The sequence below is a fragment of the Mastigoproctus giganteus genome, chromosome 9 (genome assembly GCF_048544385.1).
Source record: "Mastigoproctus giganteus isolate SK-2022 chromosome 9, ASM4854438v1, whole genome shotgun sequence".
Taxonomy (NCBI): Eukaryota; Metazoa; Arthropoda; class Arachnida; order Uropygi; family Thelyphonidae; genus Mastigoproctus; species Mastigoproctus giganteus.
In genome coordinates this window covers 146,641,979-146,665,508 of record NC_143583.1, presented here as the reverse complement: position 1 = coordinate 146,665,508, position 23,530 = coordinate 146,641,979, and the positions used below count along the sequence as shown (strand labels likewise).

The 23,530-nt window shown below is 37.9% G+C and overlaps 1 protein-coding gene across 1 annotated transcript in view; it reads right to left on the bottom strand.

The window, feature by feature from the left end:
- LOC150080805 (bleomycin hydrolase) overlaps positions 1-23,530 on the bottom strand; it is a 163,088-nt gene that overhangs the window by 22,163 nt on the left and 117,395 nt on the right. Inside the window, exons 9-10 of the mRNA XM_090381004.1 lie at positions 12,821-12,941; positions 3,755-3,818 (exon numbers count right to left, since the gene is read on the bottom strand). Coding sequence (XP_090237130.1) covers positions 3,755-3,818; positions 12,821-12,941 — 185 coding nt within the window. The remainder of the gene's footprint in view (positions 1-3,754; positions 3,819-12,820; positions 12,942-23,530) is intronic.

The following is a 23,530-nucleotide window of genomic DNA, read 5'->3' as shown; positions in this document are numbered from 1 at the left end:
TCAGAAGTTACTGAATGTTTGAAAAATTTCTATGCAGGTGTCATCAAAATTTTTGAAACATTTTAAATGATGAACAGATAATTTCCTGTATAAGTAACATAAAGCTGTCCATGAAGCTTTATCTTTTATAACAAATCAGGACTGCATATTCCTTTTGTTAGGCATTTTACTTTGACACTCACTTGAACAAAACATCTGCTATAGGAAGCACACCATATTTAATTTGAAAACTGTATAAATTAATGATTTAATCCTTTTCAAACCAAAGTTTTGTTGTGGATATAATACAACATCTACAGGATTGTACAATTTTCATTTCAAAACCTCAGTAATCATTTTTGTAAAATTGACTTAATGTTGAAAACCTTTATCAAAAGAAGTTATATATATATGCAAACCTACAGATACTGTAGTTTTGCATATATATATAATATTTTAATTTAATATTTTATTTCATCAGTCTGCATTCTCAGACTGATGAAATAAAATATTAAAACTTCAGATATAATACTGAAAGGACAGAATTCATGTGATACCTGGTTCCTGGGCAATGCGACACTGTCACCCCTCTCACTAGTGGATGAACCCACGGCTTCGCAGGTATACAGATACACTGCATTCACTTAGACAGTAATTTGATGTCAGTATGGATAAATGTTGTGAGTTAACCAACTTTGAAAGAGGGATGATAGTGGGTGCCCCACACATGGGTCACTATTGCGGAGGTAGTACAGAAAATGTGCTATCCCCTTTCGACAATATCGAGTGTATCGGGAATATGCCATTTCCAGAATAGCATATTGTGGACAGCACTGTGGGTGGATAGATGTGGCTGTCAACGTCTATCTGCATTGTTTCAGCCAACCAGAGTAACAGTGGCACAAATCACAGTCGACTTCGACGAAGGAGGTGCCAGAAACACCTTCACCAAGACCATCAGGCGGTCATTAGCTGCAATATGTTATGGGAGCACTGACCCACCAGAGTCCCACTGCTAACACTACAACACAGGACTCTATACCTCAACTGGGCAAAAGACCTCGGCACTGGACCTTGGATGATTGGAGACGGCTCTCCTGGTCCGATGAGTCCCATTTCCAGTTATTTCAAGTGGATAGGAGGATACGTATCTGGTGGAAACTGCATGAAGCTATGCACCCATCATGTCAACAATGAACTGTTTGGGCAGGTGGACTGTCAGTAATGGTCTGGGGTGTGTGTTCAACTGGCACATGTTGGGACCTCTGGTATGTCTAGACACATCTCTCAATGGTCCAGTTTACGTGTCCATCCTTGCAGACTATCTGCATCCCTTCATGGTCATAGTGCACCCACAGGGCAATAGGCTCTTCCAGCAGGACAATGTGCCTCCCCACAGAGCTGTGGTGACTAGAACATGGTTTGAAGAGCATTCCGCAGATTTTATCACCATGGAATGGCCTCCCCGTTCACAAACCCTGTGGAGCATCTTTGGGATGCTGTGGAAAGGTCCATTCAAACTTTGGATCCTCCATCCAGGACTGTGATGGGATTATGGGCAGCTGTGCAGGAAGCATGGATCGAAATACCTATGGAATGCTTTCGTGGACTAAGTGCTTCACTATGTGACTGCCCCCTTTACTAGGTAGGTATCACATGATTTCTGTCCACTCGGTGTACATATTACATAATTGTTTTTATATTAAAATAATGCTACAGTATTGGTTATTAATTTACTTTATTTCATAATAGACAAGTTTTGGCATTTCTCTGTAGTGGGAAGGGAGGTTAGCACGGAATGATTAGTTGAATAACCATTTTCTCTAACTTAATCTGATGAGAGAACCTTCCTTTCAAGGAGGCTCTGAAAAATGGAGTATAGTGATACCAATTTCTTTGTTAACAGCCAGACTATTCTGATATTAATAATATCAGCAATGACAAAACAAACACCCACTACTAGCCAATATTATATCATGTAATGCATTCATTTAAATGGTTATTATATATTTTGTTTGTGCTGTGTCCATTATGTCTGTAAAGTGTTCACATGACATGCACAGAGACTGATTTGCATATCATGCACACAGAAAAACTCAAAACACATGAGAAACCATACTCTAACTAAAGAGGACATTAAGAATTCTTCCAGTATCAGAGAATTTGAACCCAGATCTTTCAAAGTAATGACTGAGGGAAAAGGAGAAACCACTATACTGTAGAGGACCAGTTCAAAGACTAGTAATAGTAATAGTGGCATGTGATGCAAAAAAGCAAGTGTATGAGCTTTATGAAGCATCAGCCAAAAAAAAAAAAAAAAAAAAATCACACCATTCCCTCCAAATGCCTGTCCAGTTCCTCAAATTTATTCAACCTATCAACTTCCATGACAGATGGAAGTTTGTTCCAGCAATTAACCACCCGCTGGCTAAAGGCAAATTTCCACACATCTATTCTACATCTGTCCTTTCTTAATTTGAATTTATGCTCCCTTAGGTTCGTAATCTGAACAAGTGGAAGGATCCCATCAGAATTCAGCGTGCTCAACCCATTCAAGGCCTTATACACCTCAATCAGATCACCACGCAGGTGCCTAGTCTCCAGCCACTGCAATTTGCAGAACTTAAGCCTCTCTTGGTAAGAGGATCCCTTCATTCCCCTCACCAATCTTGTTGCCCTTCTCTGTACACGCTCAAGTAAATCTACATCCTTCCTAAAATGAGGCCTCCAGACCTGTACGCAGTACTCAAGGCATGGCCTGACCATTGCCTTATACAGAGGGACAATCACCTCCTTTTCCCTGCTAGCAAAATTCCTATATATCATTGACGAAACCCCATGAGCTGCCCTGGCAGCCTGTCTGCATTGCTCAGAAAACTTCATATCTGACTGCACAATTACTCCCAGATCTTTTTCAATTTCTACCACCTTAAGTGTAGTACCACACAGTTGGTATGTTTCTCTGGGGTTACTTCTACCCATATGCAGTACTTTGCATTTGTCAAGGTTAAACTTTAGTTGCCACTTCTTAGCCCATTTGCCCAAATTATCTAGATCCTGTTGCAGTAGCACACTGCCACACTGCCATTAACAACCCTGCCAACCTTTGTATCATCTGCGAACTTCGACATTAAGCTTGATATACCTTCATCGATATCATTGATAAATATACAAAACAACAGTGGACCCAACACCGAACACTGTGGGACTCCACTAATAACATTAGTCCACGAAGAGCAGCACCCACTGATTACCACCCTCTGTCTTCTCCCACTTAACCATCCTTTTATCCATTGTAGCAACTTGCCCTTAATACCATTCTGCTCCAATTTGTACAATAGTCAAGTACAATTTGTACAATACCATGCGCAACAGTGTCAAAAGCTTTCCTGAAATCCAAATATATGATATCAAAATTATTTTTTGCATCCAGTTCCTTTGTAGCCACATCATAATATCCTATCAAATTTGTCAGACAAGACTTTCCCTTAACAAACCCATGCTGAGTCTGAATTATTGCTGCAGTCTTGTCTAGATGATCCTGCAATGTATCTTATGGACTATATAATTATGGACCTTTCCCTCCCTTTTCCTCACCCTTTCCCTCCCCCAATAGTAATTAATGTGCCCATCACAGAATTCAGGAAAACACCAATAGCCTGCCTTTGCCTTTTATCCTTATATGATATCTCAGGGCAATCCATATATTTGCACTTTTATTTCAAAAGAATATAATAATACTTTAACACTTTCAGTATTTTAATTTTTGACTTGCCTTTCTCTCCTCTGTCTTCACCCCACGAATTTTCAACTCTCCATTTTGTAGTCTTGCCATCATCCTGAAAATTAAAAAAAAAAAAAAAACTAATATACTCCAAAAAATTCCATATCATTTCATCAAAATATAAGGGTTATTCAAATGAAGAGATGCTGGGATAAATAGAAGAAATATGTATTTTGAAACAAAAAGACATTCCCAGATAATGATGCACTCCAGAACTCTTGTTGAAAATACCCAATGCGAAACAGGAATAGTGACTAGTTTGAATTCTGAAAAACATAGAGACATAAAAATGTAACAAGTATATAGTGGTCTTAACATATTGTTTTTTATCAATAGACTACCACAGTATATGGCACCACAAAATAATTGGTTACTTTGTGGTGCCATAGTCAATGCTCATCACTATAGAAAAATAAATAGCAAATGCTTAGAAAAGCGGTACTCACCTTGTATAAATCTGCAATAAAATTTTTGGTAGATGGTGGTTTGATTTAGGTGGAAAGAGGCATTAAATAGAACTAAGGCGGGGAATGGAGTGAAAATATTTTAAACAGATTTTAAAATGAGCGCAAGGAAGTAGAAATGCAGATCTCCAATCCTTGGTTGTCACAAAGAGGTTAAAAGACGTAAATGAAAAAAAGAGAGAAGACAGGTGGTGCCAATAGTCGTTACGATGGACTTTCGTGGGTGAACCGTCATCAGTTGGCAAATGGAATAGAAGTGAACGCGTGTTGTATTTAAGGTTATCTAAACTCCCATGATGCTCTTTTTGACACGTGGGAACTTCAGCCGCGAGAGGTTCCAAGCCGGTGAAAGGTTGAAGGGAAGTTTAGCGTTAATAATGTTGAGATCAGAATGGTGTCGGTACCATTCGATGGTGAGGGCTTCATATTGAAGAATTCTGTAGCTCGATCTAAGTTTAATAATAGTGATGGCAGAGTCAACAAGGGGGGTGTGGTTATGGGTTTGAGCATGGGTTGTTAACTCAGTGCAGGATTGACTTGTCTTGAAACTGTTGAAGTGGTAGTATGCGCGGGTATTGGAAGTCGTGGAGGAACCGAATTTGGTGGTTGTGCTGCCGATGTAACAGGTGTCGCAGTTCGGTTGGCATTTTATGAGATATATTAAGTTATTGAGATCATTGATGGGATATTTGTGTGTATCTTTGTAAGAATTAAATAGGGAACTTAGTTTATTGTAAGTGGAGAAGGTGAGGGAGATGTCGGTATCTTTGAATGTACGTCGGAATTGTGCTGCGAGTTCACTATGGTAAGGGAGAACTATGCGAGTATTTGTCTTGTGACTGTGTCTGGTTGGGTTATTAATACTGTTTTTAACGGTGGATATTGTGTGTTGGATGAGTTGAGGGGGATAGCTCCTGGCTATGAATTTATCAGTGAGGTATTGAAGTTCATTCTGTAGATCGTTTTGTGAAGAGGTGAATTTGATAGTGTTGTAGATTTGGTTGTGTAAGACGGCTTTTATTAAACTTAGATCGAGCTACAGAATTCTTCAATATGAAGCCCTCACCATCGAATGGTACCGACACCATTCTGATCTCAACATTATTAACGCTAAACTTCCCTTCAACCTTTCACCGGCTTGGAACCTCTCGCGGCTGAAGTTCCCACGTGTCAAAAAGAGCATCATGGGAGTTTAGATAACCTTAAATACAACACGCGTTCACTTCTATTCCATTTGCCAACTGATGACGGTTCACCCACGAAAGTCCATCGTAACAACTATTGGCACCACCTGTCTTCTCTCTTTTTTTCATTTACGTCTTTTAACCTCTTTGTGACAACCAAGGATTGGAGATCTGCATTTCTACTTCCTTGCGCTCATTTTAAAATCTGTTTAAAATATTTTCACTCCATTCCCCGCCTTAGTTCTATTTAATGCCTCTTTCCACCTAAATCAAACCACCATCTACCAAAAATTTTATTGCAGATTTATACAAGGTGAGTACCGCTTTTCTAAGCATTTGCTATTTATTTTTTTAGTCAGAATTATCACGGTATTATAAGGATACTATAATTTCACTATTGTCATCACTATAGTAAAACAATGGACCAGTGATGGGGACCATAAAGGCAAAGCAGCTAAATAGCTTAATGCAAATCCTCATACAGCCTTTGCTGCAAATGTTCAGGTGAGAAGTACTGCAACACCAGCTTATAGCACTGACCTCCTCTTGCCTTCCAAAAGAAAGTGCTCAGAGGTCTTGGCTTTCACTTGGATGCTGAGATGGAGGTGATCATGCCAAGCAGGGAGTGTCTCAGCTGACAACACAATGAGACCAATATGTCAATGGTATAGGTGTATAATTTTAATCAGGTGTCTCTGAACTGTTTCATTTGAATGTCCCTTATATAATTAATACTGAATATGAGTTATGCAATCACATATATAGTAAGTTAATTTATACTACATCAGTATATATAAATCTATGAAAGAGCTTAGAAAAGTATTTACCAAAAAGCAAAAAAAAATGAACTTTTAGGAGTTTGTAGGAAAATTCTGGAGGTTCAATCATTTTATCGAACATAAATTACATTTATAATATTAATGTAAGTAACTCAAATAAATCTAAGAATTTAACAATACCATTATTGAAGCAGGCATAATTAAGTTATTCTCACCTTCACAATACCTACCTGCCAATGATGAGAATTTAAGCCCATGTTTGGGCAGTAGAATACACTTTAAATAAACAACATTATACTTCTCCATTGAAGCAATTCTTTTTTATTTAGAGTAGGCAATACCAAGACAACTCATGGCAAAATACCTCCACAATATGAGATCAATGCACTAGCAAACCCAGTTTGTTAAGAGCTACTCATAGAAAGTAGCTATGTCTGACATGTACAATGACTATCATTATTTTTTTAATAAAACTCTGAGGGTAGTTTGAAAAGAAATACCTCTTATTGCATAACTTTTGAGGGAACAGAGATAAATCAAAAAAGCATAAAAGAAGTGTACATACAAGTAGATTAAAAAAAAAATTCTTTAATTTAACACATTTTTCTACACATGCTCACCTAACTCTATACATTTTAGACATTATACCAGATTTTGTATGCCATTAAAATTCTTTTAGCTGAGAGACTAATATCTCTTCAGAAACATCTGTTGCTTTGAAGATGTTCTTTAAACTTTGAGAATAAAAAAAAAAAAAAAAAAAAAAGTCACTTCTTGGGGCAAAATTAGTAAGGAGGTCACTTGTTTTATCTGAGAATGTTTTTAGTGCATCATCATCATCAGCTATGGTTATAGTGTGACATATATAATGGGTTATTCACTCAGGGGAAGTTAAAAGCCTAGTATTAGATTTCTTAGCTTGAGGAGATGATATTTATATACATATTAATTATTTGTTGAAAATGTGAGAACACTGAACAAGTTCGAATCTCAGCAACAAAATTTTTCTCAATGTTTTATTGTTGCAGTGGGTTTGTGTGTTGAAGAAGTTTTGCTGTATTGTCAGGCCTTGCTTCTTGATTCTTTTCTTAAGCTCGTGCAAGATTTGAATATACTGAACTGAATTGACTGCAATCCATTTTTTAAAAAATTCAGTGTGGATAGCATCCATAGAGTCAAAAAAAAACAGGCAGCATCACTTTTTCAGTTGATGCTTTGACTGGATTTTTCTGTGGCAAAGTTCTTTGGGCTGTCACTTGTTTTCCAGATAATAATGGTGAAAATTGATGGACAAATGGTTGCTATATTCAGCAGAATGCTTTTACTGTTAATGTTGTTCACAGAGAAATACTCTGAATAACAAATGTGAGACAGAATAAGTTCTGCTACAGTTTTTTCGCACAAAAATTATTGAGGAGCTTAGAAACAGTGCTAAATAAATCTTCAATATCAATGAAATAGTTTTTCTGGAAGAAGCCATCCCCCAAAAAATTTCATAGTGAAGGAAGAAAGAGTATGCTAGGTCATATGTCATTTAAGAATCAAGTGCCTTCTTCTAGGTAGCAATGTTCGAACTTTCCTGGAGGTATGATTGCCAGTGCTCATTTAGTAATTGCTTAGAGTACAGCTGCACTTTCAAGTGTTCAAACACTAGTGTCATCAGAGTCTTTAAAAGAATGGAAAATGTCAGTGCCATACACAGATGCAGCTGTAGCCAAAAATGAACAAGGTGCTCTATGTCTGCAGCAGATTATCAAGTGTAATAATCACCAAACAATGGAATAATTAGCCTCTGCATTTAATGTGGGAACATCACAAGTATCAGTAACCATGCAATATTGCATGGTTACTGATACTTGTGGGAAACAAAGGGGTGCTCTTACCTACAAAGCATGAACTACAGGAGTAGGAGACCTTCACAGAAGCTACTAAGTTTGCAGATGATACAAAGGTTGGCAGGGTTGCTATCGACAGTATGCTATTGCAACAGGATCTAGAAAAGTTAAGCAGATGGGCTGAGAAGTGGCAACTGAAGTTTAACATTGACAAATGCAAAGTACTACATATGGATAGCAGTAACCCAAGAGAAACGTACCAACTGTGTGGTACTACACTCAGGGAGTCAGAGAATGAAAAAGACCTGGGGTAATTGTGCAGTCAGATATGAAGTTCTCTGAGCAGCGCAGACGGGCTGCCAGAATAGCTCATGGTGTCTTGTCAATGATATACAGGAATTTTGCTAGCAGGGATAAGGAGGTGATTGTTCCCTTGTATAAGGCAATGGTCAGGCCATGCCTTGAGTACTGTGTACAGGTCTGGAGGCCTGATTTTAGGAATGTTGTAGAGTTGCTAGAATGAGTACAGAGAAGGGCAACAAGATTGGTGAGGGGGGAACAAAGCGGGTGCTTTTACCAAGAAATGCTTAATTTCTGCAAATTGCAGCATCTGGAGACTAGGTATACCTGTGAGGTGATCTGATTGAGGTGTATTAAGGCCTTGAATGGTTTGGGCAGGCTCAATGTTGATGGGATACTTCCACTTGCTCAGATTAAGAACCTGAGGGGGCATAGACTCAAATTGAGGAAAGACAGTTGTAGAATAGATGTGCGGAAATTTGCCTTTAGCAAACGGGTAGTTGACAGACTTCCATCTGTTGTTATGGAAGTTGATAGCTTAAATAAATTTAATTCTGAACTAGATAAACATTTGGAGTGACCAGATGGTTGAAATGGGAAGGGTTTTTTTTTTTTTTTTTTGCTGATGCTGTATAAGTTTGCTTTCTTGCATCATATGCTTCAAACTAATGCTAATGCTAATTTCAAGCACCAGCCAGAAAATATGGCTGTATTGGTGCAGGCAAAGGAGAATTGGAAGCAAGTCATATTGACTAGGGATGCCTCCCCACCCTTAATGACACAAGACATTAACCATCTTATTTTCAGGCAGACAATGCAATATTTGTGCAAAATGTATGAAAGAATGGCTAGAGGAAACATGAAAATGATTTCAAGTATCTGCCCTGGCCAGCCAAATCCTCTGATCCCATTTGGACATTTGTAGGATAAACTGGAAAGGCATTTCATCAGTACAATTCTCTGACCACATCACTCTAGGAATTGAGGACAGTTTACACAAATGGTCCAATATTACTTGAGTAATTTTTCAACATCTTATTGACCCCCATGGCACATCATGTTGAAGCAGTGCATTGGACCACTGCTGATTTGAATCAACAGGGGTCCAGTGTGCTACTGGCTAAAATCGCAGTCCTGATGAAATAGGCAGGCAGTGTATAACTAAGTTGAGGTCTGATGAGAAATGGAACTTTTTAGCTTGGAAATTGAGCAAAAGATTTTTCTCTAGTCAAACTTTTATCAACATAAAAATCATACTCTAGTATAGTGGCATGTGATGCAAGAAAGCAAGTGTATGAGCTTATGCATCAGCCAAAAAAAAAAAACAAAGAAAACACCATTCCCTCCAAATGCCTGTCCAGTTCCTCCTTAAATTTATTTAACCTATCAACTTCCACAAGGACAGATGGAAGTTTGTTTTAGCAATTAACCACCCGCTGGCTAAAGGCAAATTTCCACATATCTATTCTACATCTGTCTTTTCTTAATTTGAATTTATGCCCCCTTAGGTACGTAATCTGAACAAGTGAAAGGATCCCATCAGAATTCAGCGTGCTCAACCCATTCAAGGCCTTATACACCTCAATCAGATCACCACGCAGGTGCCTAGTCTCCAGCCACTGCAATTTGCAGAACTTAAGCCTCTCTTGGTAAGAGGATCCCTTAATTTCCCTCACCAATCTTGTTGCCCTTCTCTGTACACGCTCAAGCAAATCTACATCCTTCCTAAAATGAGGCCTCCAGACCTGTATGCAGTACTCAAGGGGTGGCCTGACCATTGCCTTATACAGAGGGACAATCACCTCCTCCCTGCTAGCAAAATTCCTATATATCATTGACAAAACCCCATAACCTGCCCTGGCAGCCTGTCTGCATTGCTCAGAAAACTTCATACTGACTGCACAATTACTCCCAGATCTTTTTCAATTTCTACCACCTTAAGTGTAGTACCACACAGTTGGTATGTTTCTCTGGGGTTACTTCTACCCATATGCAGTACTTTGCATTTGTCAAGGTTAAACTTTAGTTGTCACTTCTTAGCCCATCTGCCCAAATTATCTAGATCCTGTTGCAGTAGCACACTGCCATTACTGTCATTAACAACCCTGCCAACCTTTGTATCATCTGCAAACTTCGACACTAGGGCTGATATACCTTCATCAATATCATTGATAAATATACAAAACAACAGAGGACCCAACACCGAACCCTGTGGGACTCCACTAATAGCATTAGTCCACGAAGAGCAGCACCCATTAATTACCACCCTGTCTTCTCCCACTCAACCATCCTTTTATCCATTGTAGCAACTTACCCTTAATACCATTCTGCTCCAATTTGTACAATAGTCTTCCATGCGCAACAGTGTCAAAAGCTTTCCTGAACACTATACGCTGTCTACCAAAATATTACTGAATTAGATATCTCAAAAATGCAAGCACCTCCTGTAAAATCTAAATGAAGCCTGTCACTAAGTAATGTATAGAAGTGAGATTATGGGACCAATGGTCCCACTGAGACCATGTAGTTTTGCATCATGCAGTCATCATCTGCAAGTTCACAAAAAGCATGTCAGTTGCCTATGCAGTGAGAGGAGTATCTCTATAGCAATGGTAGAGATGCATAAGTCTATAATTAGTAGTTACTCAGTGAAAAACTTGCAAAGAATCACATAGGCTATAAGAAGGCACTTAATGATCAAGAATAACTTCTTTTTCTGTGTTCACTAAAAACTGAAAGAAAACAATGGATAAAAATGAGCAATGGGTCTATGCAGATGTGCTACACTGTAGGCCTCTGAAGTCCAAATGGAACAGAACAAAAATCTGTTTGTACTGGTCACTAGTAGCAGTGGAAATGTCAAGTGGTCTGAGAAATCCCACTTCATATTATCTGAAGGATGCAAACAGGTTATACTATTCTAGTATGGGAAATTATGAACCAGATTCTTCCTACATTATGAACGTTATACTCAGTAATGGAAGGACAACAAAATCACTGTGCATAGGACATGGAGGACACTGAATATATGCATCTTCAGATATGAATTCACTGAAGGACCAGTGGAATCAATTGAAAAACCACATCAGAGAATGAGAGCAGCTGCAGATCAGCATACTTCTGTAGTAACGGGCCAACATCACCACAATCCTCAGTGAATAGTGAGGACCGACTCACTATTCATGAATTTTGATAGATCAGTGTATACTAGTCACGTGAACCACAGAGCTGTGCCCGAAGTGCCAATATTCATCCTGCAAAAATATAGGTAGTGTGTTATGCTTCATTATTTTAACACTGTATCCCATATTTCCACTGCTAAAGAATATAGTTTCTTTTATATAGTTTCTATTAGTTCAGTTGGAAATTATAAACTGATGAGATAACAACAAGACAAGAATACAATTTGGACCATGAGGTTTTTTTTAATGGTTTACTAGTCATGTGATTCACGAATCTTTGTCTTTCTGAAGTACCAATATTCAGTTCCCCCTATAAAAATACAGCAATATTATTACACAGACATGTTGGTTTATTTCATTATTTAAAAATTGTATTCAATATTTTAATGCTAACATTTTCTTTGGTTTCCACTAGTTTAGATGTATTTTGCTGATCCTTGTGATGTACTTCATATGATTGGAAGAACGCTTATTGAGAACAATACTCAAGATGATGGATGGATCAGGTTACTTTCCAGTCATATTAAAGGCATGGTGTACATCACTGCTGTTTGAAATATTTTACATATTTTGGAATGTGTATGAGCCTTGCTTATATATATCATGTAAATGCATGTGTTGTAAACAGCAGTCATATTGAACATTTATTGTGAATAACAATTGCATTATCATGCACACTGAGCTTCCCCTAAGACCTGCATCATGTTCCTGCCTGCTAAATGTGGGAAGCAACAGGCATTTCATGTTTTATGAATAAATTTTATTTCTGAATTTACATTGATTGTGCCATGTATGCTTTCCATCCTTTTCTCTGACACTATAACATCACAAATGTTTTAACAGCATTTTTCTTAATTATTTAGAAAAACTAGGACATTTTTAATTCCTCTTGTCAAGAATTCACATTGATATGCAATTCTGAATAACCATACTTAATTATGTTTTCTGTTTATAAACTATAAGGTAAAAAAACAGCCAAGACTTCTTGAACCCGTAGTCTGAAGACCTGAACATGAGACTATAATCTGCACATTAAGCACATACTTACCAACTTTTATTAGAAACTGGAACCTAGAAACATTTAATAGAAATCATCTTTCAGATGGAACACCCCAGAATGGTGTAAGTAGAGCATCACTCACCACCACCATTAAAGAAAAATTACAGAATACTTGAGACATGGTGGCATACCAGCTATGATCAATTTGAAAACAAAATCAAAATAAATCAACATTTGTATACAAAACAGAAAGGCATGCTCTCTTTTTTATAAATGAAATAATTTTGCCAAGGTACAGAACAAAACAGCTTACCTCAAGAGAAACAGCAGTAAAAACCATTGCATGAGTCATCAAAGACTCTCCATATAATAATCGTTCAGCTTTATTCAGACCGACATTAACATCAACCCCAAAGACTAGCTTGAAATCATGTCTAAAAGGAAAGTTAAATCATTATGCGATTTGTTTAACAAGATCTTTGATTTAACTTAAATAATCTGCTTTTAAAAATTAAATCAACCAAAACAGACTAGTATAAATGTGTGAAGAATACATTTAAAGTGATATCTGCAATACATAAAATTGAGCAGAAAATCATAATATAAAACTGATCTCATTTTAATATGCAATGCAACCTCAATACTGTGGTTTCAGATCCATCTTAAGGTACATGATCACACATGTGTGGATATGCAGCCCTCATCTGAGACTGACTACCTCAGCCATGTTGAATAAAAGGCCTATAAAAATTCTTTGTCATTGATAAGGACATTGGTTATAACAGTTTTGCTGCCCACATGGGCATGATCATGTCCTGCAAGACTGATATAAAAATTATAGTTTATGGTAAAGCATTAATTTCACAACTGACGCTGGCAAAAATAAATCTCTGTACAGTACCTCCAGATATTAATCAGCTACTACAGTGGTTCCAAGGTGTGGGGCACATCCCTCAGGGTATAAGGGGCACAAATGAATGTTTGTGTTTATAAATTAAATTATGTTTAAAGTGAATGAAAATGCTAGCGAAAAATGCTATGCTAATGAAAATGCATCCTTAACTTAGTAGCATTACTGTATTCTCTAGCTCGGTATGTTCAGTTATAGTGTAAATTTTTAACAAACATTTATAACAAACAAATTACTGTAGATTCAAAAATTCCCTCACTCACCTTGATTAGGGATGCAATAAAAAAAAAACATCTACTTGTGAGAGGAGACTAGCTACTGTGTATGTCAATTAGGGTATATTTAGTTATAGAAGAAATGAAAAACAGCACTTGGCATCCTTTTCTATATATACAAAATCACATTTAAAACAGCATAAAGCTCTCTCATACTCACACACGGCATGCATGTTATTGGCTACAATTATTCTCTATACAAAAGAAAGTATAAAATTCCACTTATTTTTGTGGAGGTGGAAATCTTTAGTAAATTTAAGGAATTAGTCAAGCAGATAAAAGAACTTAATTTTCACCTTTTCAGTAATGAGTTTGTTGTATGTGGGTAGGTTCCTTGCAGTGATTCCTAATAGCAACAAGCGAAGTTGTTTGGAGTGAGATTTTTCATGAAAATTTGAAATTTTATAAAAATGAAAACTTTGTACATAAATGCTCTAAAATATTAATACATTCTTATTTTTGACTTTAATGCCCAACACCAGAGGAAAATTATCAAAAATCAAATTAGAATTTTTTAAAAATTGCAAAAAAATTTATAAATAAAAACCCTCATTACTTTTTTGATGCAACATTATCCTCTACAACTATTTATGTATTATTTAACTTTGTTTTATCAAAGTTTGAATCTGGATTACCAAGATAGTAAAGACTTCAATTTCAGCTTTTGTAATTAAATTGGACAACCAAGGTGTGAATCCAATTTGCAAAGCTATTTTCATACTGCTATTATAAGCTATCTACAATTAATTAGACACATAGTAGGAGATTGCAGCATGTTCTAGAAGTAGAAAATTTAAGACAATTTGTATATTAAAGAAATATATCAGCCTGCAAAATATAGCTACATATTGTATCCCCTCCCAAACTACATTAAAAATGTAGATCTTGTACATGTACCATGGAAAAGGTTAAGTTAATAGCTGAGTATATTGTATACTCGGAACATCCTTAAAAAAATAATCCAGAATAAGGCAGACTCATTATACAGGGTCATCGAAAAAGGTGTCAGTGATTTCCCTTTTATTTATTATCTTCAGAAATATTTAATCGATTGCTGTAATTGTAGCACCAATCCGTGTGACTCACTAAGTTTTATTTGACACCTCAACAATGACCTTGGCTGCGCCGTGAGTGTGAACAGAATGACTCCTAAGTGTCAATAAGATGGCCACCATGCAACAGAAAGAGCAGTGTGTGTTGTGGTACGCTGAATTTAAATCTGTCATAACAGTGCAACATCAATACTGATGCCGGTATTGACATTGCACTGGATTGCTGTCGGCAGATTTAAATCTGCCGACAGCAATCACAGTGTACTAATGTGGAATTTATTTAAACACATAACTACTATCAATGTTAAAGGAAAAGGCTTCCTTTTGTAAGGGTGACCACAGGGGTCTCAGACAGTTTTTAAATACTGTGCAGTGGGACCAACTGATGATGTTACCAATAAAAAATTCTAAATGAGAAGTATTCAGGGAAGTAATCAAAGCTACTAATCTTTTCATAAAAACAATGAAATACTGCTTAAGGCTTAGACCTAAATGGATAGCAGATGAACTATTGAGACACATGGCAGAGAAGAAAAATGCATGGAATGCATATAAATTATCAGATGATATAGAAGCATATGGTAGATATAAATTAGTCTGTAATCAAGTCACAAAGGAGGTTAGGCAAGCTAAGGCAGATTAGATGTCTCTTGCAAAGAATGCAAAGAAAACAGATAATTTGGGCAGATGGGCTAAGAAGTGGTGGCAACTGAAGTTTAACCTTGACAAATGCAAAGTACTACATATGGGTAGAAGTAACCCCAGAGAAACATACCAACTGTGTGGTACTACACTTAAGGTGGTAGAAAATGAAAAAGACCTGGGAGTAATCGTGCAGTCAGATATGAAGTTTTCTGAGCGATGCAGACAGGCTGCCAGGGCAGTCATGGGGTTTTGTCAATGATATATGTATAGGAATTTTACTAGCAGGGAAAAGGAGGTGATTGTCCCTCTGTATAAGGCAATGGTCAGGCCACACCTTGAGTACTGCATACAGTCTGGAGGCCTCATTTTAGGAAGGATGTAGATTTGTTTGAGCATGTACAGAGAAGGGCAACAAGATTGGTGAGGGAAATGAAGGGATCTCTTACCAAGAGAGGATAAAGTTCTGCAAATTGCAGTGGCTGGAGACTAGGTTTTTTGTTATTTGGTTTTTTTTTTTTAGGAGCATTAGCAACTAAGGCCATATTGCTCCGGGAATATGCGGTGATCATTCCCTGATCTTTCCGCATCCCCGTATTTGGTGGTGACGGGATCGAACCCCGGTCTAATCAAGAAGCATGCGTTACGCACTGCTGCTTCTTCCCGCCTGGAGACTAGGCACCTGCACGGTGATCTGATGGCCTTGAATGGGTTGAGCACGCTGAATTCTGATGGGATCCTTCCACTTGTTCAGATTACGAACCTAAGGGAGCATAAATTAAAATTAAGAAAAGACAGATGTAGAATAGATGTGCGGAAATTTGCTTTTAGCCAGCGGGTGGTTAACTGCTGGAACAAACTTCCATCTGTCGTTGTGGAAGTTGATAGGTTAAATAAATTAAAGGAGGAACTGGACAGGCATTTGGAGGGAATGGTGTGATTTTTTTTTTGGCTGATGCTGCATAAGCTCATACACTTGCTTTCTTACATCACATGCCGCTACTACTACTACAGCAAAGACTTTGTGATTATATTGACAGTAAAAGAAAGGGGTTGAACCACATTGGGTTCAACCCCTTTGGTTAACTGTTGATGACCCTGCTCAGGTTGCAGACAAACTGAATAGGTTTTTTTGATTTGATTTGGTAGTTGTTGGCGCATCGGCTTCTGTGGCCATATTGCACCTCCCAAGGTTTTTTTTGCAGTACTTTGATCCAAGCCCGAGGCGGGAATCGAACCCGCGACCTTTGGGTTGCCGGGCAGGTACTTTACCCACACGGCTAGCCCGGTCGGCAACTGAATAGGTATTTTGATCTTCAATCACACTTGAGGAATCCTTTAGGGAAGGGGATGCCACAAGTTTATCAAACTCTAATGAGGGGCTAAATGATTTTGTGATAATTGAAAGTCAAGGAGAAATTGTTGAAGATGGACATAAAAAAGGCACCTGGGGTGAATGGAATCTATCCAGTTATATTAAGGGAGGCAGCAAAGGAGGTAAGCAAATCCTTAGCCATAATTATGAGAGCATCCTTGAATTCAGGAGAGGTCCCTATGGACTGGACATGTGCAAACGTATCACCAATCCATTAAGGAGAATCAAAAGGCAACCTGAGTAATTACAGACCTATTATAACATCTGTTGCATGGAAAATAATGGAATCACCCATTAAAGTAATGCAGGACCACCTGGACAGGCATGCAATTATACTGCAATCACAGCATGGATTTGTTAAGGGACAGTCTTGTCTAATCAATCTAATAAGTTACTATGATGCAGCGACCAAGGATCTGGATGCAAAAAATATTTTGACATCAAAAGACTGCTGTACAAACTGGAGTAATGTGGCATTAAGAGCAATTTACTGCCATGGATAAAGGGATATTATGTTATGTTATTTGGTTTTTAGGAGCATTAGTAACTAAGACCATACTGCTCTGGGGATATGCGGTGGTCATTCCCTGACCTTTCCGTATTCGGTGGTAACGGATAAAGTGATGGTTAACTGGAAAAAGACAAAGAGTAATCATCAGCAGTCACTGCTCTTTGTGCACTGATATTATTTATTTATTAAGTTTCCCAGGTTTCAGTGCTAGGCTCGTTGTTTTCTATATTTATCAATGATAATGATGAAGGTATATCAGGCTTAATATCTAAAGTTTCAGATGATACACAGTTGGCAGAGTGGTTAACAACACTCATCAGGGTGAGCTACTGCAACAAGCCCTAGGAAAATTGAGTTGATAGGCTGAGGTAGTTGAAGTTTTTTTTTTACAAAAAAAAAAAAAAAAACATTTACAAACTCAAGGTACTGCATATGGGTAGCAGTAGCCCCAGAGTAACTTATCGTCTATGTGGTACTACAATCAGAATAGTGGAGAATGAAAAAGACCTGAGGGTAATTGTTCAGTCAGACATGAAATTCTCTGAACAATGCAGACATGCTGCCAGGGCAGCTTAAGGGGGTTCTGTTAATGATATACAGAAATTTGCTAGCAGGGATATAAGGAGGTGAGTATCCCTTTGTATAAGGCCATGGTTAGGCTGCATCTTGAGTATTGTACACAGGTCTAAGGCCTCACTTTAGGAAGGATGTAGATCTTATGGAGCAGGTGCAGAGAAGGGAAATGAGACTGTTGAAGGGAACAAAACGGTGCTCTTACCTAGAAAGACTTCAGTTCTGCAAATTGAGCATCTCGAAACTAGGCACCTATGGGGAGATCTGATTGAGGTGTTCAAAGCCTTGAATAGATTCAGTCAGCTAAATGTTAATGACATTCTTCCACTTGCTGAGACTACACACAAGGGAGCATAAATTCAAGTTGAGGAAGGATGGTTGCAGAATAGATGGGTGGAAGTTTGCCTTCCTCCCATCAGCAAGCTTTATAAGCTTGCTTTCTTGCATAATTTGCCACTACCACTACAGGTGCATTAGCAACACTAAGTGCCAGACAGTTTTTGTAGGAATCCCATGTGCTTTTAGGGTGTTCAGAAGATGCCCAACTTGTTGGGTCACTTTCCAATACTGGTATTGAGAGCAAGCTGCTTTCAATTTGATAATTTTTTTTTATTATGAAAAGTCACCAGTGGGATACAGCTTTGAATAACTTTGATTAGTAATATAGCTATATTAGTAGTCTATAACAACTGAAAATGGTCCATTTTTCTAAGTCATCATTACCTCTTTTCCTTTCCATGAAATTTCATTTTTTTTTTTTTTTTTTTGATATTTTACTATCGTGAAACAGATATCTGAAAAACATGCCTACATGATCAGCACATCTCAGAAAAATATTACATTCTATGGCAAAAAAAATGCAAATATACATTAAGAATGCATAACATCATCATCACTATAAAATGATACACATATTTTTGCATTTCTTTAAATGTGCTGCATGCTGTGCAAATATAATGCTGATTTATTTACAAATGACATATAGAGCAGATGTCATCTTTGAAGGGCACAAAAAAAAAAAAGTGATAATGTTGTACATGTTGGCACTAATAATATTAAGAGTAGGAGACTGGCTGGAATTATTTAACAAGTACAGGTCAATGTTGAAAAAAAGCCATGAGTTAGGGGTGAATTTGAAAGTGTCTGCAATTCTGCCCAGACAAGATTGGAGGGAGTATATGATGAGAGCTTTGTTGATCAATTTGGCCCTGGAGAGATTGTGCAAGGCTCAAGGGGTAAAATTTTTCTCAGCGTTGTCTGTGCTTATTAACAGGAGAGACTGCTTCTACAGGGATGGGATACACTTAAATAGAAAGGGTGCAAGAATATTTGCTGATGCTATCGAAGCAGTGTTAGGTGGGTCGGAAAACTGCTAGCATGGAGGAAATACACGGCCTAATAGATTAACAGTAGCTGCTGGCAGAGGTGAAAGTGATTCTTACACTGCTTTTACTGGAATGAGCAGCAGCCTGGAAAACAAGGTGCAGGAGATTTCAAAGACTAGCAGGGAAAAGGAGGTGATTGTCCCTCTGTATAAGGCAATGGTCAGGCCATGCCTTGAGTACTGCGTACAGGTCTGGAGGCCTCATTTTAGGAAGGATGTAAATTTACTTGAGCGTGTACAGAGAAGGGCAACAAGATTGGTGAGGGGAATGAAGGGATCCTCTTACCAAGAGAGGCTTAAGTTCTGCAAATTACAGTGGCTGGAGATTAGGCACCTGTGCAGTGATCTGATTGAGGTGTATAAGGCCTTGAATGGGTTGAGCACGCTGAATTCTGATGGGATCCTTCCACTTGTTCAGATTACGAACCTAAGGGGGCATAAATTCAAATTAAGAAAAGACAGATGTAGAATAGAATAGATGTGCGGAAATTTGCCTTTAGCCAGCGGGTGGTTAATTGCTGGAACAAACTTCCATCTGTCGTTGTGGAAGTTGATAGGTTGAATAAATTTAAGGAGGAACTGGACAGGCATTTGGAGAGAATGGTGTGATTTTTTTTTTTTTTTTGGCTGATGCTGCATAAGCTCATACACTTGCTTTCTTGCATCACATGCCACTACTACTATCTGATTCATTTTAAAAAATACAGAAATTCACAAGGTTAAAAAAAAAAAAGACAGAAATCGGAGTTTTTGTGAAAAAATACAGGGGAACTCTGTCACGAATTATATTTCTACAGTGAGACGAAGAAGGAATCAACTTAAGCAAAAAAGACCACCAAATTGGTTTCCCCGCAAACAAGCCATATTTGGAAGCATGGGATTGCTAAAAGAAACTGGCAATTTCCATTTTTATTTTATTATGCAGTATTTCTATTAAATATTTTTATATAAAAATACAGCATTATATGGTAACATTTAATCTGCAGCCAAAATGTTAATCTATTCAGTCCACTGCTGTCAAAATAGTAAAGCTTTTTTCTTTAAAAAAATAAAAAGTCATACATGCTAAGGATACACAGATAAACAGATTAAAAGCAGCCATAGGCACAGATGAAAGTGATTCTTGCACTGCTTCTATTGGGACATACAGCAGCCTGGAAAACAAGATGTTGGGGGGAGGGGGTTACAAGGCCTGCTGGGGGATCATAGGACAAGCAAATACATGCTTGCATGGGCTGTGTTAAGGTTACTAAGAGCAAGAACGGCCGCACGTAAACTTGTGTACACACTAATACTAGGAATATGGTAATCCGGACATTGTAGGGTAATCAGAGACATGGTGCTACTCAGACATAAGTGTTATGAAATTTGAATATGGCAAGTACAATTTGTACAGGAAGGATAGGAAAAGGGGGGGGAGGCAATGCTCTTTGTTAAGAAGCACAAAATTTAAGGCAGTGCACCCAGATGATGAGGGACCAGTAATTTGTTGAGTCAGTTTGGTGCGGCATAAGTAGTGAGAAAACAAAAATGAGAGTATGGGTATTACAGGCTAAACAACCAATGAGTGTAAAAAACAACTGTATAGAATGTCTTAAAATGGGGTATTTTAGCTTTCCAGATATTTAGTGGAACTTGTGGATTGGTCACACACACTAGCAAGACTTTTCTACACCATCATGTTATACAGGCAACAAGTGAAAGCAATGCTCATGATCTGATTATCAGTAGTGACTCCTTATGCATTAAGAATGCCAGAAAAAAGGCTACTTAGGTGGCAGTGATCATAATTTATTGATGTAGAATCTACTTAAGGATATAACTACTGTCAAGGGTAAAGGGAACAGAATTTGCTTTCGTAAAGGCAACTACAGTGGTTGTCTTTTAAATTCCCTTGAGTGTGACAAACTGAAGGTTATTTAAAATACTATGCTACAGTAAATGATGCAAAAAAAATAATTTTGACATCATATGCTTAGTGTTCCACATGAAAGACTGCTGTAAAAATTGTTGCTGTATGCCATTAAGAGCAAGCTACTATGATGGTTGAGTAGGAGAAAATATAGAGAGGCATAACACAAGCTTTAAAAAAAAAAAAAAAAATTTCAATGGGCATGGCTTTTCTAAGACTAAAGTTATTAATGAAGTTCTCAAGAGTTCAGTGCTGGGCCCATTGTTGTTTTCAATATCTATTAATGATATAGCCAGTCCTCGTATAGCACGATAGTTGTGTTCCTAGAAACCCTCATGCAATATAAATAACAGGCCCTATGGGAAAAAATAATAGTAATAAAATACTTATGTATTTTATTACTATTATTACATAATAAAATATTGCTAATGCTTTTGCTTCTATTGTAAGCAAACTTGTTCTTTGTTTGATCTTCTATCCAAACAGACGTTCCATCTCTTCCAATTCTTTGTCTTGATCTAATGGATTTTGTTACACTTTGAGTTGTTCCTGCTATGAAAGTTTTTATTTTCTCTGCATTCTTTCTAATTCTCGGCGTTGCCTCATTTAGGCCTGTAGCACGTGCAATATCACATGGTCTTCATTTCACTCAAAGTGTTTCACAATTTCCTATTTTTTCTCTATCGACAGAGGCAGACTGGCCATAAGCCTTTTTTACCGGAGAAATCCTGGTGGGCCGGAGGCCAGAAGACTATGGAAGGCGGGTGTGATTTTGGCCATAAACACTAGTATGAGGCCACTACAAATTTTCCCGGGTAAGAATTTTTGACCCAGTCCGCCTCTGTCTATCCATATTGCTTTTCTTTTTCTCTCTGAATCTGTAGTGTCTTCACCAGGACGCTTCCTTTTCACATCTTTTAAGTATTTTACTCATTTTTAGGGAATAAAGCACAATTACAAAATGAGGAGGCACGCTTGATACACATAAACAAAGCTGCACGCATGTAGCAACTGAATAAACAACACTCTAAAGGCAGAGACACTTAACACCTCACTAGCTCACATTTTACTAAAGCACATTTCTGAGGGTTACTACCATAAAACAATAAAAACAATTTCCAGTTGCGTTCTTGCTGGTGGAATCTGCTATAAATGGTAATAAACTCGATCTAATTGCATTTGCGATAATACCGATAGCCGGAATTGTGTGGGTTTTTACGTTATTATGGTGAAATGTGTTTCCTCTTCACTGATATAAAAAACATACATGCATTTTCAGAATCTTCTTTTCATTTCTATCGTGTTGCGTTCAGTTGGGGTGATTCCACGTTCGACTGCCATTTCTTGTAAACACAGGCGAATCGTGCATAAGCGAATTCGGTTTATGTTACATACGACATCGTTCCCCTATTTATAAATCGTGTATGATCGAATTCGCGTAATGTAAACACGTGTTATATGAGGCATGACTGTACTGATGAAGGCATATATCAGGCTTAAGGTCTAAGTTTACAGATGATACTAATATAATGTCAGCATGGTGCTTAATGATAGTAATCAGGGTATGTATGCTATTGCAACAAGCCCTAGAAAAATTAGGTAGAGGGCCTGAAAAATTGAACACTGATAAATGCAAAGTACTGCATATAGGCAGCAGTAATCCCAGAATAACATGCCAACTCAAGGTAGTAGAGAACAAAAGATGGGATGTAATTGTGCAGTCAGCCATGAAGTTCTCTCAGCATGGAGTTTGGGCTGTCTTGCACTGCTTAGTTGGCCAAAACTACCAGCTGCAGACTGGTAAAATGATCCCCCATGACAAGGGGAGAGACCTACAAATACTTGAGGATGATGCATGCTCAGCAGTTAGAGCACATGGAGATCAAGGCCTGCCTAACTGAAAAATACCATCAGAGACTCAGAAGCCTGCTCAAAGTAAAGTGGAATGAAGGGATATACAATTAAAGCAATAAATGCCTAAGCAGTCCCAGTATTAACATACTTTTTTGGGATCACAGAATGGTCTACAACTGAGCAGGAGGAGAACATGAGAAAGACAAGGATAATGATGACCAAGAGCTGCCAACACCACCTGAAGTTGTCCACGGAGAGACTGATCATAGCCTGAAAAGAATAAAGGGACTTGACAGACCTCATCATGCAACAGAAGGAAGTGATTGAGAGCCTGAAGGATTACCTCCAGAAGAACACAGCACCATTCGACTAGGCCATAAGGAAGACAGACACACAGTACCACACTCAACCTAAATGAGATTCCTCCCAACCCAATGGAAGAAACGAAGAGAAAAAGAAGGCTCACGAGTGGGATGCTCTTCCCTGAGACTGAAGGATTCGTGCTTGCCATTCAAGACCAGATAATCAACACTAG